Below are 20,518 nucleotides of genomic sequence, written 5' to 3'. Positions count from 1 at the left end.
GTTTTGCCTACCTCCACCCCAGCCTTAGCCAGTAATGCCAACTGTTGCAAAACCATCACAAGACTCAGGATTTCAAAGTCCAAATAACTCTGACTTGCGATCTCCCAGTCCAACCCTCAGATCTCCAGATTTTCCCAGCTGGTAAGTGGAGGGAAAGGGGCTGGGGAGAGGGAAAGGGAGGGGAGTGGGGGAGATCAAGGCCCCCGCAGTGAGGGAGGGAGTGGGGCAGGAGCAGGGGCAGGGGCAGGGGCAAATTGGGCCTCAGGGCCAGGGCTGGTCATCCAGAGGTGCAGGAAAGGAGCACAGCTCCCCACAGCAGTGCACACTACCAGGGGGGGTCCCCCACAGAGCAGAGGCAGGCTGCTGGCTGGGGCTCTGTGCACTGCTGCCTTTGCCCCAGGAGCTCAGCTGCGCAATGCCACTGATGCCCACCAGGCAGGCAGGGGACACAGGGCATGTTGGCAGTGTAGCACATCCCCTGCCTGCACAGCGGCAGGGGGCATGCTGGGGTCCTGCGGCTGAGCTCTGGAGGCAGAGGGGTGCAGAGCCCCAGCTTGCAGCGGGCAGCCTGCTTTCACCCTGTGGGGGCACGTGCCCCCATGCCTCACTCGGGTGTGTGCGCTGCTGCAGGGAGTTGCGCTCTCCCCCCATGCCTCTGGACAACCTGTCCTGGCCCCAGGGCCCCATTCACCCCTGCCTTGCTCCTGCCCACTCCCTCCCTCACTACGGGGGCCTCAGTCTCCCCCATCCCTTCCCCAACCCCACCCCCCTGCGACCCCTTTCCTTCCATTTACCAGCTGGGTGCTGTCTGTCAGTGTCTCTGTGTGTCTCTGTGTGTCTCTGTCTGCCTGTCTGTCTGCTCCTCACTCCCAAGCCACAGCCCCCCAGCCCTGCTGCTGCTTTTCACTCCTGACCCCACATCCTGCCAGGGTGTATAGGGACCCTCCCTCTCCAATCTCCAAACCCCCCACATACACCCACAGCCCACAACACCTTCACAAATAACCCCCTTCCTGCCCCCCCACAACACACTTCATGGCAGGGTTGGCAATACTGGGGTTGACTGCATAGTTTTGTTAATAGGTTAGAAAATGGATTTGTATATAATGGTTTGGATAGAGATGATCTTGCTTCAGGTGGGGGTGTTGGACAGGGTGACCTCTGGAAGTCCCTTCCACCCCTGCTTTTCTATGATTTTTTGAAGGGAAAGTATCTAATTACAGAATAGCTTGATGGACACTAATGCTGGTGGACAAAGACATCCAAGATGAATTTAAAAAAAAAGGCATCCAAAGCTGCAATAAGATTCACTTATTTCATGATAGAGGGTGAGATGCACAATTGACCCCTCCTAAGGGTACCCCCCAAGCAGTATTATTAAGAAGATCCACAATGGGGAGTGTGGAATCCTGCAAGAAATGATCAAATTTAGTTTATAGATGGTTCATTTCTTTTATAAAAAAGAAAAACCAAATGCAGGTTTTCAGTGAGATTTTCACAGGTACCCAAAGGATCTAGACACTCAGAGCCAAATGCTAGTTCATCTTTACATGCTGAAGTGCTAGTTACATAGCCATGGAGGAGGACCACCTCCCCACCCCTGCCTTGTACCTTAGTGATTAGGACAGTTGGTCAGACCTGGTAAAAGAGGTGAGGGATTCCCTTTCGCAAGCAACTCAATCCTCTGGTGCTCTGGCCAAGAATTGAACCCTGGTTTCCCACATGGTAGGCAAAAATCTGTATCACTGACCTAGCAACACCTAGGCTCCTACTTTCAACTCCAGGTTTGAGTGTCTTCAGGATCCTCTATGTGCCATCTGCACACTGAGCTGCCCAGCTTTATACCAGAGGGGGATCAGAAAGAACCCAAGCTGACACCTGCGGCTTAGGGCTTTGATCCCTCCGGGACCCACTGCACACCACTCCTGGGAGGATAGGGAGCTGCAGATCAGGAGTGAAGGGTACTGGCAGTGTATGGTGTGGGTTGTGCTAAACTGTTATATGTGGCCATTGCACCCAGCCCTGGGGTGTATATCAGCCCTCCCCATACACTGTTATATGCAGCTGTTACACCCCAGAGCTGGGCACACATCTGCCATTTCCATGCAGTGGTGTATATGGCTATTACACCTCAGACCTAGTCTACCCCATGCCATACCTCACTGGGGGATTCTCTTGGACACCCCTGACCATATAGGCTGGTCCAGGGAGAATTTCCACCTGTAATCCCAGCCCAAAAAACAGCCCAGTTCCAGGAAAACCAGAAAACTAGAAAAAACACAGAGACATGGCATGGGGCTTTTGGTTGTAGCCATGTTAGTCTAAGGACATAGGCGGGCAAGGTTCTTGGGTAGATATGATATCTTTTATTAGACCAACTGAGTAGTTGGAATAAGGTTTTAAGCAAGCTTTCAGGCACAATCACCCTTCTTCAGGCATAGGGAGTCTCTGCTGTTCTGCAACTGCATGAAATGAAAGAAGCTAAGAAGTCTGGCAGGATGTCAGTGAAAATGTAAACAGGGCTGGCAGAGAGTCACTCAAATGTAAACAGGGTCAGCCAGAGTCACTCAACTGGTTTTACAGGTTCTGTTGAGGAATCTTAAGGTAATGGTCTAAGGGGGGATGGGAACTGATCCTCTCCTGTCCTACAGGAGGCACCCAACTCTGGAGTCTAACAGCTCCATATAACAGTGTATGGGGAGGGCTGAGATGCACCCCAGGGCTGGGTACAAGACCACATACAACAATTTAGCATAGCCCGCACCATACACTGTTATACGTGGCCATTACAACCCAGAGCTGGGTGCACTGCAGGACCCAAGTGCGTGACTCTCCTCTCCCTGCAGTGGCCTGGGAGTTGTGGCATGAGCACATCGGGGGGCTTGTGGTTAGCATGGGTGGCACCCTCTGCCTGTGCCCCTCACTCCTGACCTGCAAACCCCTGCACTCGCAGAAAGAGGAAGCAGTAAGATCATCAGGCAGAGCAATGGCAAGCAGAGGGTGGGACAGGGACATGCTGCTGGGGACAAAAATAGGCTTAGAAGGAACAGGAGAACCAGAGAAGAGAGGCAAGCTTGGGGGGTGGAGGACAAGATGGGGAACAAGTATTGGAGGGATCTGGTTGTAGGCTGGGGGGATATGACTGCAGGTGATGATGATCTGCCAATGCAACAGTTAAAAGATTGACATGCAAATAGACTAAGTGATAAGAAAATTCCTCTCATTGAGCCTGGGCTTTTTCTTTCTTCACCTCAACCCACACCATGCCCCTGCTGTGCGGAGGTGTTAGCTCATGCTGGCCACTGTGTGGTGATGCCGAGGGGAGGGGGGGAGAGGGAGTTGGAGTAGGCTGATCATGGCAGAAAAAGCAGGGGGCAGAACTGCTTGGGGACCAGGCTTGGGGAGGGGGGCAGCCCCTTCGGGAGGCCTGCAGTACAGACCTCCAATGCCAACACAGACTTGTGAGGGGGAGGCAGGAAGGCTCACTCTTGCGGACCTTTGTATGAACAGATTTCCCACCCCAGCCAACAAAGGCTCGTGCAATGAGCAACAAGCACCCAGAAAAAAGCAGAAGGCTTTGCAGGGGAGCCTATTGAACTAAACCCCCACCCCCAAAATGCGTCTCTCTCAAGCAAAACCGCCAACAATCCCCCAAGCAACCTGGCATGGCCCAAAAAAATAAACCAGCTAAAATACCAAATCTTGTCCTAAAACGCCACCTGGCAGTAAAGTAGTACTGAAAGGACGGGAGGATAAAATAGTTCTGACATGCTCTGTAGTGCTTTTTACTAGTCATAGCATAATAAGCCCTTATGTTGTAGATCACATACACGTTGCTCATCTAGCCGTTTTAAACTATGACAGAAAATTTAAACCAGGAACATTTTTAGCAACAAGTTGTCAGGTACATGGGCAAGTGCATCTTTTGAAACATCCTGCCCAAGCTACACAGGGAGATGGTGACAGAGCTCAGGGAAGGAACTTGGGCATTTTGGCTCTTTAGTTCTTTACCCCTTATAACTAGATTAACTAACCACACACACCGTACTGATCAGCATTTCCTATCCTGCTCCTGTCATCAGAGGGGTTTGGCTTGTTTGTTTGCTCGAGTCCCTCTGTGTCATCCTCTCTCTCAGAAGAGCCCTAGTGACATCACTTCTCCCGCCCCTGAGGCTCCCTTCCTAGCTGCCCCAGGGTTTGCTGTCCTAGGATAAGCCAGCTGAGTCCTGGGGAGACCGTTGCATCCTCATAAAGCCATCAGATCCTGGGCAGGAGCCAGGATCTGTGAACAGTCCTCACAGCGGCAGAAGCCACTAGGGCAGGATGCTTCTCTCTGGGTTTCCTGGGCCTGATCTGAGAGAGAAGCAATAATCTTCCTTGTGTCTCATTTTGAGATAAACATGTCCAAGCAGGGGCCTCATCTCCCCCTGCTTCTGGGCAGGACATTGCACTGGGCAGGGCCTTGCACTTGCAATGGGCCCCCAAATCTTAGGCAGAGTTTTTACTATGTCTGATACAAGGAGACCCCTGACCTTGGTCATGGGAGAGGAACCTATGTCTGATACAAGGAGACCCCTGACCTTCCTCATGGGAGAGGACCCCCCTGCCAGTGGCCGTGAGGGCCTGAACTCTGTTACTTCATCCTTTGTGGTTTCTACTAGGGCAAACAATTGCAGGGAGTTGGTGGGACCAGAGGGTGGGGACAGGAGTGGGGCTGGGGTTGAGGCCAGCCACTCCAAGCCATGTGTGGCCATTCTACACAGACCCTGCAGATTTCCCCATAGGGATGAGGGTGGTGATGAAACTATCTCTGATGCCAGCTCTGCCTAAACTGGCAGCTTTGGAAAGGAGGGCATGGTACCCCACTATCAAAGAAGCCATCATTCCTGCCTGCCCCGGTGCTTAAACACCATAAGGCAGACACTTACATTTATGCAATATTACAAATAATGGGGGTTTTGACCGGAAGAGCTCGCAGTGACAAGCCTTTCTCTGCAATCCCAAGGCATCACTGCTCTCTCAAGGCATCCTCTCCAGAGGATGTAGAGGTGGTCCTTGCCAGTGAAGCATATTCCCATGTTTCAGTGCAGCAACATTCATTCTTGGGCCCCTCATAGTCATGAAAGACTTCTCCCCAAAAATGAGTGTGGAGAAGAAGACTCACCCTCACTTTACAGGGGGCAGCCTGAAGTGCACATCCATAGAATGACTTGCTTCCCCAGGTGCAGGGACATTGCAGAATGGCTGGGACTTGAGCCCCCAGATCCTGAACCCCAAAACAACACCCTCACTGCAAGGCCATCTTCCACCTGCTGGTTGCCATCAGAGGAGGCTCGACTTAGGAAGGAGAGCAAGTCCTGGCCCAGGTATGCAATGACTCAGGCCAGCCCTGCACTGGAGCACTTTCTATAAAGAGTCTCCAGCCTTTTTGGCTGGCATCTCCCCCAGCCTCACCCAACACCTCCTTGCATGGAGGAACAAAGGGGCACTTTAACTAGACACAAGGCAGCAACTGCTGCACTAACACTTAGACAGTTGTTTTATTTGCAAAACCATGGGTGTCAGATTGAAAACAATTCTGATCTCAGAAAAAGCCCAGGAGCCCTTCTTGCCCTGCCAGAACTAGCCAATCCAACTCATGGGGGAAGTAAAACAGTGCCTTTCAGGAACAACTGTGACCCCACAGCGTGCAGTCTTTGTTCCTCTCAAACAGCTGAAGTGCCCCTTCACTGGCCTACAGAGTCAGGTTCCCTTTGGCTTGTCCTTCTTCTGGCCCCCAGACTCTGGTGTGCTTTTCCACCCAGCAGGCCAGTTTGAGGAGAAATGGAGGATGCAGACTCAGTTTGTCTAACCCATAGCCTGGTGTTTCTGGAGTTTTTCCTGGTATGTTTGTTCAAACCCTTTCAGGTCTATAAACCAGCTCTTCCACTTCCTGGGGAAGTGCACAGTCCCTTAGGGGACTGCACAAAAGGTGAGTGGTCCTCTTCATCCACTAAATTGCATGCACGACCTCAACTTGCAATGGCTGCTTGATGTGGTTTTTATCCATCTATGGATTTGGGGCCGAAGGCAGATTTAAAAAGCTTTCAGTGAAACTGGCTCACTCCAGAATGTAGATGGCCTGAAATGCCTAAGAGCCATTTTATCTTGCCTCTAAATATAAGCAGTAGCCTCAGTCTATTCATTGACAGTTCTTTCAAGCCAAAAGGGAGTCACATAAGAAATCAAGCCATCTTATGATTTTACAGTGCAGAGAACCATGGCCATGAGCAGTGTGGTGCCCCTGGTGGCTGGTGGCGTACGGCTGCACTGGCGGTGGTGGGAGCGCGGCAGCAGAAGCCTAGTGGCGGTAAGCTGGGAGCTCCTGCATATGCCACTGGCACTGTCCACAGTGTGGGGGGAGGGGGAGTTGGCAAGCGCCAAGCAGGGGTCTGCAACCACCTGCAGATGCCACCGGCAGGAATCATGGACTGCCCGCAGATGCCGCCGGCAGTATCAGTGGCAGGAGTGGCAAGCAGTGACCGCCCGCAGGTGCCTTTTTGCAGGGGGTGCACCGCCACGCTCAGGGAGTACACGTGCACCCACATACACCCCCTACACGTCACCCCTGACTGTGGCCCAGGAACACACTCACTGACTGAGCTGCCTAAAATCCCTGTTTGTGTCACTTTCATGTCCTAAAAGTACAATAAGATTGTGGCCAATGTCTTTAATTACATCCCAGGGTCCATTTTCTCCACCTGTCATTCATTGCTAATGAGATGGGCTAGCTGGCAGTGACTTAGCCCAGGGGTTTTGAAAGGGCAAAAGATGATTGGAGGACTTGGGATTCCCTTTCCTCACCAATCCGGTAATAATTTGGCCCAGGAGTTTTGAAGGGGTAAAAGAAGACTGGAGGACTTGGGATTCCCTTTTCTCACCAACCAGGACCCAGAGACTCACCCTCCGTGTCCCCTGATTGACCCCTTGGGTCACCTGGAGGGGGATAAAAGGGGCAGCGCGGCTGACTGAGGGGAGACCAGCGAGAGACCAGGAGGAAGAAGTTTCAAAGAGCTGGCAAGAGCTGGGCCAGCAGGGCAGGAGCAGTTGCCCCAGAAGAGCCTGAAGGAGTGGGACCTGCAGGTGGCAGTTGGAGCCTCAGCAGCGCGGCGTGCGGCCGGCAGGAGAGGCTCCCGCTGAGCTCCAGGATCCCCTATGAGAGGCTGCGGCCAGCAGGAGAGGCTCCCCAGCTCCAGCAAGGATCTGAGCAGCGACCTGAGAGGTTCCCAGCTCTGCCTCCAGCTCCTGCAATAAGAGGCCAGGCAGCTCGTCATGAGGCTGGGGCTCCGGGAAGGTCAAGACCCCTAGCAGCTTAGAGTAGTGCCAGCCCTGGAGGTTGTGTGGTAGGGTTTCTTCCTACCATGTGGGAGGTCTGAGTTCAAATCTCAGCTGGGATGAATGAAGTAACAGGGAGAAATTCTTGTTGCAGTGGAAAAGGGTCTTTGTGTTCTTCCCCCTCCACGTACCTAGGCCCTATAGTCCTTGTTATTTGACACTTTGTATTTTGTACCTTTTATATTTCCCCAACCAGTATTGTTTGTTCTGCTGTTTGTGTTTTATATTTTGTTAAACCTGTCTTTTGTCAATGATTGTAAGTGTCTACCTTTGTTGAATCCTGCCCCCTCGGGGAGTTGTAGTGTCCCCTACACCTCCTGGTTTATGCCTGTTATGTTCCCAGTACTGTTCTCTCATTAAAAGGTATATGGTTAAGGCCCCAGTGGTGGTCTGGCTCTGCTCTATAAGGGGAAGAGAGTCCCTACACCTCCCACAGCGCTTGTGTACCTGCTCTGATCCCTTCAATTGGAGAGGGGGTACCTCTTGGAGTACCGCCTGGGTTACACTAATTAAATCATTGTTGTTTCCCTTCAGTCCCCGTGTACCCGTCACAAATGCTTCTAAAGTTCAAGTTTAAAGCCTCAGTCTTTTCCTTCAAGTCTCTCATAAGCCTGGACTTAGTCAGTGTATGACCCAAGCAGAAGCCCTCAGATGAGCACTTTGCTCATGGGTATCTTGCTACTTTTCTCCGTGAGGGGAAAACTGGCCTGTACAGCAGGCAGACCTCTTATGGCCTATGATCGGAAAGCATGGAATTTAACACAGGAACAAAGACTACTGCTACCTTTTTCACACACTGCTCCCCAGCCAAGATGCCATTGGTAGCACACAGCATCTCAGACAATCCAAGCAAAATGAAAATCAAACCCTGCCAGTTCTAACACTGCTCCGCACACACAATTCTCACCATGAGGTGAGGTAAGAGAAGGGATCACAGACAAAAGATATTGTACACTACAGAAGGTGCTCAGATACCACCATAATGAGGGTCACATGGAAATCTACATGGAGCAGAGCAGAGCAAAGAAAAGATTTTTCTGCTTTCCTGCTACAATTTCTGCTTTCTCTGTCCCTCATGTGCAACACGCTCACAAGTACATGCATTCCTGGCTCTCTGTATGATTGTGAAAAAGAGTATCATCTCCTTGAGAGCATTCCCAAGTATTTTATCCAATGATGCTTTCTGCAGGCAGGCATGTACAAGCCAGTTTAATTCCCACTGAGTAGCAAGTCTGAATCATAGAAGTATAGGAAGGGACATTAAGGGTCATTGAGTCCACCCCCCTTCTCCCCTGTAGAAATACTACTCCTGACTCATCCCTAGCCAATACTTACCCAAGCTCTTCTTGAAAACCTCCAAGAAAGGAGATCCCACAACTTCCTGGGCAGTCTATCCCACTACCAGAGATGTGGAGCGGAAAATTTTCCAGCGCTTTATTTTTCTGTGGGAAATTTTCCACTTCTAAAAATTCATCGTTGCATAAAATTCATATAAATTACCATCACATTATCACTTATCACATTCTCTCTTAGATAGAGAGTATGACAGAGTTCAAACAATGGCTATTCAAAGGATTGAATCACTGATTCTGATGTCAGATGGATGGACTGATATACAAGGAAATCCTTTATTGAAAATTAAGTTAACAACACCTAAACCAATATTCCTAAAAGCAATTGCTACCAAGTCTTCTCATCATACAGGTGAATACATAGCCAAATTACTGAGTGAAGAGACTGAAAGTGCAGGTCCTCCCAGGTACAAGCCCTTGTAACTGATAATGCAAGTAACAGAAAGCTGCATAGCAAACATTAAAGGCAGAGAATCCTTATTTAATATAATTTGACTGTCTTGTTCATGGATTGAATTTCTGGCAAAAGACATAACAAGCGTGAAGACAATGTCGACAATATTGGCAAACTGCAAAGCGACTGTGAAGGTATTCAACAATCATCATGTTGCTAATCAGACTTCAAAGATATTACAAAAAGAGAAGCAGAGGAAGGAAAGTGCACTTTTATTGCCAGGAGAAACTAGATGGGACTCAGCTACAAAGTGTTTACATAGTTTGCTGTGCACAAAAAACTGTTTGCAGTGTGTTTCAACAGCTGACACAGAATCCCAGATTATTCCTGTGAACATTCGGAAGCAGATTCTTGACAATGATGTGTTCTGGGTTCAAGTTCCAGGAGTATTCAATTTGGTACTACCAGTTTCAGTGGCTTCAAATATTCCAGAGATATTCAGACAACTGAATGAAAATGATTGAGCTTTTGCCTTCTTCACCTCTATCCAAAGAAGAAGAAGTAAAACAAATGTTTACTAAGAGATCTGAATTTTGCTCTCATCCAGTTCATCTGGCAGCAAACCTTTTGGATCCTCAACGCAAAGGAGAACATTTATCAGAAGATGAATTATCTACAGCTCTCAATACAGTTATGGAAGTAGCTAAGAATTTCCCCAACATCGACGAAATAGCTGTGATGACATTGCCGAATACCGCGCAAAAGAAAAACTTTGGAGGAAAGACATCATTTGGCCAGCAGCAGAGAATATGTCTCCTTTCACATGGTGGAAGGGATACTGTAACACCTGCCTGTTGGCCAGGATTGATCTAAAGATCCTATGCGTTCCACCAACAGCAGCTTCTTGTGAACAGAACTGGAAGGTTTTCAGCTCAATCAAGACAAAAAAGAGGAATAGACTAACAAATGAACACACTGCTAAGCTTGTTTCTATCTCTCAAAATGTCTTGCTTCTGGAGAATGTCAGAAGCACAATTAGTGAAGAAGATGCAGTATGATGATAACTTGCCCTTACCCAAACACTCATTGGTAAAAGCATCCTTTAGCGAAAGAGAATGTGGTTCAAGTAGTCCTCAATCAGGTTTGCTTCAATCTGATTCTGAAATGGAACTAATAAGTAGTGCAAGTGAGTCTGCAGATAGTGACAGTGAAACTGGAGGTGCTGCAATGACCTCAGTGGAAGAGAGTGAAACTCTGCTGAAGTAGATGAGTGGACAACCATGGGATATCATACACAGCTCTTTGGGTGTGCTAAAATTAGTGTGTCAACAGTTTTCAGAGCCTTCTTAGATTTAAAGAAACAATGTTTAAACAAACAATTTTCGACCTGGAGGGATGTGAGCTGTGGTGTCCCCCAGGGCTCGGTCCTCAGACCCGAGCTGTTCAGCATCTTCATCAGCGACTTGGATGAGGGGGTAAAAAGCACCCTGTTCAAATTTGCTGATGACACTAAGATGTGGGTGGATGTGGGCATGCTAGAAGGGATGAATAGGCTGCAATTGGACCTAGACAGGATACAGGAGTAACTGGCGGATGAGAACAGGATGGGTTTCAACACTGACAAGTGCAAGGTGCTGCACCTGGGGAGGAAGAGCCAGCAGCATACCTACAGGCTGGGAAACTCCCTTCTTGTCAGTGCAGAGGCAGAAAAGGATCTTGGAGTCATTATTGATGCCAAAATGAACATGGACTGCCAATGTGGGGATGCGGTCAGGAAGGCCAACCACACCTTGTCATGCATCCACAGATGCATCTCAAGCAGGTCCAAGGAGGTGATCCTCCCCCTCTATGCGACACTGGTCAGGCTGCAGTTGGAGTACTGCGTCCAGTTCTGGGTGCCACACTTCAGGAGAGATGTGGACAGCACTGAGTGGGTTCAGAGGCCACTCGCATGATCAGGGGGCAGCAGGGCAGGCCCTATGAGGAGAGGCTAAGGGACCTGAACCTGTTCAGCCTCCACAAGAGAAGGCTGAGGGGGGATCTAGTGGCCTGTGACAAACTAGTCAGAGGGGACCAGCAGGTATTGGGGGAGTCCCTGTTCCCCCGAGCACTCCCAGGAGTGACTAGAAATAACGGTCACAAGCTGGCAGAGGGTAGATTCAGACTAGACGTCAGGAGGCACTACTTCACAGTCAGGGTGGTTAGGATCTGGAACCAACTTCCAAGCAAAGTGGTGCTGGCTCCTACCCTGGGGGTCTTTAAGAGGAGGTTAGACAAACACCTTGCTGGGGCCATTTGACCCCAGTACTTTTTCCTGCCATGGCAGGGGGTCGGATTTGATGATCTGCTCAGGTCCCTTCCGACCCTACCAACTATGAAACTATGAATGTAAGGGAAGTCTTTACATTTTTACAAGTATTCCTATAAAACTAATTTCTTTCCACATAAAGCTTTGAATTTGTTTGAATATAACATTTAAACCACTTTAAGTGTGCTATATTTTTTTTTCCTAATCAAATATTTCAGTTCAAATACTTGTGGCTACTGGAACATAAAATTAATATGCGGGTACTATTTTAGTTTTATTGACTAAATATAAGTCAAATAAACATACTAAATCAGATCACGCTCTATTTCGGGCATTGGAAAATTTTCCAGAAAATTTCCAATTCAAAATTTTCCAGAAAACCCACATCTCTGGGTATGGACTTGGCTATGGGGTTGGCAAAAGAATATGATTATTGCCCCCTAATTGGTTAGTTCCCTAGGGCATGGTTAGGGCCAGGAAGGACATGATTTAGTGCTGGAGGTTTGAGTCTAGTGCCAGCTAGACATGTGATGTGCTAGACAGCTGAGGCTCACTCTTGGACACTGACACCACCTCCCTATGTACTATAGGGTCCCTCCAGGTGTGGCAGGAAAGGTAGACAAAGGAGGGTACCCCAAGGAGCCAGAGTGGGGCAGGACTATCTTGGCCAGCAAGGGTCATCATGGCCATCCTTATGGCCAAGACCTGCTACAGCCCCTCTGAAAAACATGGACCCAAGTTATAGCCTTCCTTCTTTCAGGGGTGGATGGCCACCAGCCAGCTCCACTGAGTACCCTTTATGTAGTACAGATACTGAATCGTTCCTTCCATTGGGTAGTCAATATGTGTGCGTGGCTATAGACAGAAATAGATTACCTTGTAGCTACAGGGTTTGGATTCAGAGCATTTGGGTTCATCTTCATCTCTGTGGGGGATGGGGTCCAGGAGTTAGAGGGGTTACAGTCTCCTGGATCCTACAGGAATAACACAAGGGAGCTGGGAGCCAGAACCAGGGACAGATCCAAGAGGGTGCAGTGGCACAGTTGCCCCTTCTGCTGTGTAGTTTGTTTGTCAGTGACTCCAGTTCCCCACTGTCCCAGCCAAACAGGTCCCCTGCAGACTCCAGGCAAGGACTGAGCTGAGACCATGACACAGCAGCAGCCAGGGGCTTTTCTGAGTCCCTGAAGCAAGTAAGAACCCCTGACTCCTGGCACCCCCTCTCTCCGGCACTTAATGACACCTCCCCTCCTCTCCCATTCCTCCTCTCCTGCAGGGTTTGCCAAGGGTGCAAGCCTCATTGAGGCAGTTGACCCTCTTCTCCCTGGGCCTGAGTTGGTGTCTCTGACCGGGTCCTTCCCAGCCCCCCTGCACTGCACAAAGGGCAGCATCAGTTTTTCTGCGTCATACTCAGCAATACAAAGGGGAAGGGGCTGGTAACACCCAGGGAAAAAACCAGGAAGAGAACCCAGGTGTCATAGTTCCTGGGCAGCAGCCACAGCCAAAACTGGCATGGGACTTGAGGTTTGTGCTGCATCATTCAGAGCCCTCAGCCCAGCGCACACTGAAAGAGGTGGACAAGGAAAAGCCACCCCACCCTGCCGCAGAGCTGCAGTGCCTGGCTTCTGGCCCTGTCTCCATCTCTGGGGTTAGTGACTCCTGCCCCCTCTGATCTGCTGACTGGGAAGAAGGGGAAGGACCCAGAGGGCTTGAACTTGTGCAGACTGTAGACGGTGGGGAGTGTTGGAGGGGGTGCAAAAACAGCAGCTTCCAACACTGTTGGCCCAGCCACAGCTGCTGTCTCAGCTGGCCTGGCCTTTATCACAGCCCCTGATTAATTGTACCTCTGTGGAAGCCAGGACTCCTGGGTTCTGTGTAGTACCCTCCCTGTGTCACTTGATGCATCTGCCTTGCCCTGTCACAAGTTTCGTTCCCGGTCGTACAGAGAGGGAGCTTTGCAACAGCCCATGCTGTGAGAATATTGTCTTGCTGTGGGACCAAATAGCCAGCCTCCTCCCTTCTCCTGCCCTCTCAGTGTGGGGACAGGACCCTATGTCTCCACACCCACCTGTCTCTAGTACAGGTACTGAATTACAAACAAGACCATTGTACTAAGCAACAGCTGCTCCTCCCCTGGGTCTCTGAGCTCCAGCCTTCTAAACCTGGGAACCCCAGCCCAGCCTTCGGTGCCAGCACATAGCGTGTCATAGGAGATATAGCTGGAGGTGGCAAAAGGGGATGTTCTGCAGGAGGGATGGAGATGGGGCCTTCCTAGCAGTTCTGCCACTGCACTTTTGCATGCATGGTGAGTCTGTGCCCTGCTATCTCAAGGTACCTTTCTTTCCCATTCCCTCCATTTTTACTACCATTCCTTCTTTCCTTTCTTATTCTTTTTTTCTTCTTCTGTTTTCCTTCTATCTTCTTTCTGCATCCTTCCATCCCCCATGGCCCAGGATGGTACCCTTGGGGGCTGTGGAGGCCATTAGAGAACCTCATCTTTAGCTGCTCTGTGCTTTCCTGCTTGAGACTTCTCTACAGCTGGAGAGCTATCCAGGGCCCCTCCGCAACACTATACACCCAGGATCCAGCTGCTTGTCCACCCTCCAGCCCTTCCCTAGCTGTCCTATCAGCTGGGCTAAATCCCTGCCCCCCTGGAAACCTAGCATAGCAACTCATTTGGCCTAAGGAAGGCACTGATAGAGAGGCCAGCACACAGAGAATGGCATACAGGAAGCTGGATGGAAAAGTGCCCATCTCTGAGCCCTGAAGCTGTTTTTGTTCCTCTCTTTGGGTACAGCAGTTGTAGCAGTGGTGGTGAATCACAGGAAAGTATGGCTGTAAGGGACCTCATGAGGTCATCTAGTCCAAAGGTGGCCAATCTGCATCATGCATGCCGCAAGTGACATGGGAAGCCTCTGTATGTGGTCCACAGCAGATCAGGGAGGGGACAAGCAACGCTGCCAGATAGGGCAGGAAGCAGAAAGCAGAGCAGCAGATGGGCCAGGAGAAGGGGATTGGAGTGGCACCAAGAAAGGGTGCAGAGCTAATTTGTGACATGCCTACAGAAAAGGTTGGCCCCACTGGTCTAGCCCAACCCCCTGCTCAAGGCAGGAGCATCCCTGCCTAAACCTTCCCAGTCAAGTGTTTGTGTAACCTGCTCTTAAAAAATTCCAGGGATGGAGGTTCCACAGCCTCACATAGATTTCATGCTGGATTCTATGTATTTCTATCTAATTGCTGCTGCTTGATCAGAGAGTTGAATTCTGGACCCTCAGGTTAAAACTCTACTAAATGAGCTATTCATGGGGTACACAGAAGGGTCCCTGGCATGCTCCCTACCTGGTGAGTTGTAGACCCTCCCCCCAACCCTGAAACACAGCCTTCACAGCCAAAATCCATGGAAGTGAGCCTGATGCCAGGTTCCAACTTCCCTTATTCATTCCCTTTTTACCAGCTCTTTTTACCGCTTTGAGACAAACCTAGCCTCCACCCTTCAGAAAGGGCCAGCATGTTTTGATGGGATCTGGTCCTGATTCCATGTTGAGGACCCCAAGGACATTCACTGTGATGAAGACAGTGATCTGTTCCTCAGATGGTCTGCGAGCAAGGTGAGTACCTCCCACCTCAAACCCCATTCTTGGTTGCCCTCTGATCCATCTCTGCCACCCACAGATGCCAGCATTATGGGACCAAGAGTTTCACAAACTTTAATGCAGTTATCCTCATCCTCTGTAGGAGGTCAGGCAGTACATTCACCCAGCATACAGGTAGGGATCTGGGATGTAGATCAATTAAGGGCTAGATTTTAAAGGAACTGAGGTGACTGATGGTCCAGATGTGTTTGTAGTAGGACTTGCAAAGCCTCTTCTATTGACTGGACAAAATGCTGGAACTCTGCCTTTCTGCTCAGTGTACAAAAAGAGAGGGATGGCCAGAGGTGATTGGAAGGCTGGAGTTTGGTGCTGAACAGTTTAGTGCTTTACTTCCCCTTCACAGGACTCATACCCAAGTGTTCCTATTCAACCCAACAGTAAATAGGTACCATGCGTACCATGATAAACATGTGGCTGAGAGAGTTCTGACAAGCATGAGCCTACCTGGAGTAGGAAGCTGGATGACAGTATCTTGCAAAATCCCTTCAAGCCCTCTTTTTATGATTCTGTGGTTAACTACACCATTGCAATGAACCACTGAGGCTTGGGTGAAACTTTAACTTTCAGACCTGATCAAACCTGAGCTTCAGTTAGCCCTGTATGCTGTGTCTAATAGTGACTGCCATGAGAAAGGACAAGAAAACCATCTATAGGCAGTGCTAAAATAATCCTTCTATGGGAAAGTTTCTTCCTTCCTGTAGTATGTAGGGTGATGCTCCTTTCTAGTGGGTGGAAACCCTCAAGTGGTTCTTATTGGGGATTTTTCAATTTAGGATATCAGAAAGATAATGAAACCAGACCCAGTAAACTGGTGCATAGTCTGTGGAAAAACAAGGAGCCAAACCCATATTGCCAGTGAGGTGAGTAGTGCTCTGGCTCAGGTAGACAACACCCTCCCCCCTCCCTCCCCCCACCCTTTGTGCAACATTTGCAGCAGCCCAGAATGTGCTGCTGAGCTGCTTTTTCTTGTCCTCATTCCCTGCCTCATGCACTGGTGTTATAGGGGAGGGGGATGGAGCTGGAGAATCAGACAGTGGTGACTGAATTCATCCTCCTGGGTTTGTCCCCAGCCCAAGAAGTCCAGCTTATCCTCTTCTTTCTCTTCCTGTTCTTCTACATCATCATCCTCCCAGGGAACATCCTTATTATTCTCACCATCCTGCATGACCCCCACCTGGGCTCCCCCATGTATTTCTTCCTGGCCAACTTGGCCTTCCTGGACATCTGTTACTGCTCTGTTACCCCACCAAAGATGCTGGCTGACTTCTTCTCCTTCTGCAAAGCCATCTCCTATGGAGGCTGCATGGCTCAGCTCTTTTTCCTCCACTTTTTGGGGGCAGCTGAAGCCTTCCTCCTCCTTGCCATGGCCTATGACCGCTATGTGGCCATCTTCCAGCCCCTGCACTACACAATTGTGGTGAGCTGGGAGCTCTGCTGGATCCTGGTGGGGGCAACATGGATTGGGGGCCTATTCCACAGTGCTATCCAGGTGGCTCTGACTGCCCAGCTCCCTTTCTGTGGGCCCAATGTGCTGGACAACTTCTTCTGTGATGTTCCTCAAGTGGTCAAGCTGGCCTGCACAGACACTTCCCTGGTGGAGATCCTGACCTTCTCCAACAATGGCCTGGTCATTCTCTTCTGCTTCCTCCTTCTCCTTGTCTCCTACTCCTTCCTTCTGCTCAAACTACGGGCACAGTCAACCCAAAGACAGAAGAAAGTGGCTTCCACCTGCATCACTCACATAATCATCGTCTTTATCATGTTTGTCCCAGCCATCTACATCTACTGCCAGCCCTTCCGCACCATCCCCATGGAGAAGGTGGTGGCCGTGTTGCACACTGTGGTCTTCCCCCTTACAAACCCCATGATCTACACACTGAGAAACAAAGAAGTGAAGTCAGCAATGAAGAGGATGGTCTGTAGATATGGGCTTTGTTGTAGAGAACTGAGCAAGTAAGCATAAGTTCAGGAGTTGGATTTTTTTTCTATATGTAATGCCAGACACCTGTAACACCAAAAGAACTCTCAAGTAAATCTATAATGCATCTGCAGTGGCTAAAGAGTAGCTTTCAAGTAAATCTCTAGGATATTTAGGATGGTACATTTCTTGTAATTTTGTATAAGCTAAGGGATAATTCCAAAGAACCTCTGAAGCAACTTATCAATAGGTTTGTTGTGCTGGTTATTTTATGTCTATACCACAGCTCTTTAATAGTTTTATAAGGGTAGGTAGGGTCTGGAAAGTTGGAGGGGGCTGGGGTTAACATCTAAGGTCAAATTCTCTACAATTTTTCACTAGTGTAACCCTTAGGTATTTTCTAAGTAGCTAGACAGTTATATACATAATGTTTGTAATGTAACCATAACACCTATGGGGTAGCAATGTAGTAGTTAAGAGAGCAACTGGCAGTAATTTTCTTGAAATTTAGGAACATAGGACTGCAAGTGTCCTTCTGGGTCCTCTTGTCCAGCCACCTTTTTTCACAGGCAACTATTTCATATGCTGTCCTTCAGAATTTCTATGAAATCATTATTGGATATCTATGGAGTAAGTCTGTATTATATGAGGAGTTTCTACATCCATTGTAATTGCAGGAAGTATGTGGTTTAGCAATACAATTTCTAATATTACTGGGCTAATGGAGTGATATTGTAGTAACTATGAAGCATCTGTGCAATAGCTGTATTTCATAGTGTTTATGGATAAATTCTTTAACAATCCTGGAGTGTTTGTGATGTGAATATATTTGGAGTAACTCTGTTCATTCTGTAAAAATGGCTTTAGAATAGTTGTATCTAGAAAGCAACTCTATAGCATCTCAAAAACAATTCAAAGTAATTTCACTGTATCTAGTGAAGAACTACCTACTCCATTAATGGAGAATCAAAGAGAGTCCAGGTTGCGATTGTGGTGCGATTTTTCAGATGGTACAACATATTGTGAACAATTGCCCAGTTAGATCATTTAAAGGCTATCTAAAATCAATCCATGCAGCTACCCCTGACGCAGTCAAATGGCTATTAAATTTAGATATTAATCTATTAATGTTATAATTCTAAAATGTCATATGAAAGAAGGAGAGTGAAAAACTATAGTACTCATTGGTGCTAATGGAATATGTATGGAGTAACTCTGCTCCTGTAAAATGTGTTACAAACTTATTTTTTGGTATGAATCCAGATACTAATTATTACTGAATAATTATTAACAACAATTAATGAACATCCATCCATGGTCAAATAATGACCCCTATATCTATTGATTAGTGCTAACTTTAAATCATAGGAATGGAAGGGACCTCTATGGTCACCTAGTCCAACTGAAACACAAGCAATTCTCTCAACCTTTCTTCATACAGCTTGCCTTCCACCCCTTCATTTTTCTTTTGTCCATCTCTGGACCCTCTCTAACTTCTTTACATCTGTTTTAAGATGTCAAGTCCAGAATTTCACATAATATTTTAAATGAGGTTTAATACCAAGACCACATCTGAATTTTTACAACTGTGTTGCTGACTTACGTTGAATGTATGATTCACCAAAAATTCTAGATCCTTCTCAGGAATCCTGCCACTTAGCTAATTAACTTCCATTGTTTGTGCTTTTGATAATTCTTCCAGAGGCATATCATTTTGCATTTGTTTGCATCATCAACTTGTTTTTCTTCATTCATCATAAACAATAAGACCCATAATCAGTTGTAAGTCATAACAATAAATTCATAGCATTATTTTTCTGCAGATTTGTAACCCTTTGAGGATATGTTATCCCATAATGTAGATAGGATTGATTAGATGGAAGTTCACTTTTTTTCTAGACTTTTGCCAAAAGCCAGTGATTGCAATTTGTAGCTGCTTTGCATTCATCTTTGTACCAAGCTTTCATGGGGAGAGAATTGGAATTTAAAGTAGACAGTGTGAGTCTTCTCGGTCACAGAGAATCAGCTCTTCTATGGGTCCCAAATGCCAGGTCTAAAGACTCAAAATGAGCCTTTAGAAGCTCATATGACGATCATGATTTCTGCACTGATGAACACCTCTAAAATACTACAAAAAGCAATAATACTCTGCATTTGCTCATAGCTTGATCGAAATTAGACTCACCTTAGCAACTGTGTTCAGTTTGAGTTCTCTAGTGCAGGGAGGGAAATTACTATTATTAACAACAAAACAACAATAATAGTATTAGTTGTAAGATACTACACAATTTAAAATATTGCAGGAAGGGAGAAAGGGATAATATTTAGAGAAGTGGAGACAGGTGGTCAGGACCCTTGAGTTTTATCCCTAGCTCCTAGATGGGTGTGAAGTCCAGAAGGTTGCGGGGGGAGGGGCAAGACAGGAGCTAGATTCTGTACAGGATCAATGGTGCTACTGTAGCAAGGTCAGGCATGTACAATATTTTCCCTCCGTGCCATTTCCTCCTGTGTCTTGGGTTAAGCAATATAGATGATGTGGTTATTGCTGTCAGTGAGATATATGGTTAAATATTGATTGAGATCTCAAGGATAGATTGAGATCTCAAGGACAGAATCTAGCCCTTCGACTTACAAGTTATGATGTCATTTATTTTGTTAATATTAGCAGCCATTAGTCCCATTGAAACTAACAAGTCCCTGAGGCAAAGATCCTACAAAATCATACGCCTCCAGCTTCGCAAAGGATGCATCATCTGTCAAAGAGAGAATTTTTACCTTTGCTTTTGGCATTTGTTGTTGTTTGTTGGTTTTATTGTGCCTTTCACATTAAACTGGGCCACACTTCTGGCAGTTACCATTTAGGAATCAACCTCAGGTTTGAAACTGAATAGAAAAAGGGGGGAAACTACTGACCAACTTTTTCATTTGTTCAATATTTCTGTCTTGGAATATCCTGGCAACCAGGGACTGCATCTAATAGAGGAATTCGGCACTGTGCCGAAGTCCAGTACTGTAATCCCCAGGGCCGCCTGGATAGCTAGAGCTACTCTGCCCTGGCATAGCATGCTGCAGTCCTGGGCACATGTTCAAAGGGCATGCCCAGGAGCAATAAACTCTGATGTAAAGTGTGCTGGAGTTTATGTGCACCAGAATTTATTGCTTTGACTCAATTGCACATGTAAATGTGCCCACAGCTAAGGCAACAAGCACCATTCGCTCACACCCTTCTACCCAGCCAAAGAAATGAGGGGGTGAGAGCTTCAATAGGGGAACCCAAAGTAAGCATTTTCAGCATGCACAAAATCCAGATCTTGCAAGGAGAGGCATGCCAGGGTCCCCTCAGGGTGTTCTCATTACCTCATTTCCAGGGTTCATAGATTCATAGATTGTAAGGGGCTGGAAGGGACCTCGCAAGATCCTCGGATCCAGCTCCCCTGCACTGGCAGGAAAGACAACTGGGGTCATGTGACCAGCAAGGTGACCATCCAGTCTCCTCTTGAAGGGCTGGCACATGCAGAGTGG

General features: G+C 47.9%; 2 protein-coding genes across 2 annotated transcripts in view; both read left to right on the top strand.

Moving 5' to 3' along the window:
• LOC112551020 overlaps positions 1-7,670 on the top strand; it is a 28,656-nt gene extending 20,986 nt beyond the window's left edge. The window contains exons 2-5 of the mRNA XM_025209554.1: positions 63-141; positions 5,223-5,366; positions 6,249-6,349; positions 6,928-7,670. Of these exons, the coding sequence (XP_025065339.1) occupies positions 63-141; positions 5,223-5,366; positions 6,249-6,349; positions 6,928-7,011 (408 nt within the window). The 3' untranslated portion in view covers positions 7,012-7,670. The remainder of the gene's footprint in view (positions 1-62; positions 142-5,222; positions 5,367-6,248; positions 6,350-6,927) is intronic.
• Positions 7,671-16,090: 8,420 nt separating this feature from the next.
• LOC102382741 (olfactory receptor 4N2-like) lies at positions 16,091-17,035 on the top strand. Its single transcript, XM_006028197.1, has one exon. It carries the CDS (start codon positions 16,091-16,093, stop codon positions 17,033-17,035), a length of 945 nt encoding a protein of 314 aa, XP_006028259.1.
• Positions 17,036-20,518: the final 3,483 nt, after the last annotated feature.

The sequence above is a fragment of the Alligator sinensis genome, unplaced genomic scaffold (assembly GCF_000455745.1).
Source record: "Alligator sinensis unplaced genomic scaffold, ASM45574v1 scaffold842_1, whole genome shotgun sequence".
NCBI classification, from domain to species: Eukaryota; Metazoa; Chordata; order Crocodylia; family Alligatoridae; genus Alligator; species Alligator sinensis.
This window is presented reverse-complemented; position numbering and strand designations above follow the sequence as displayed.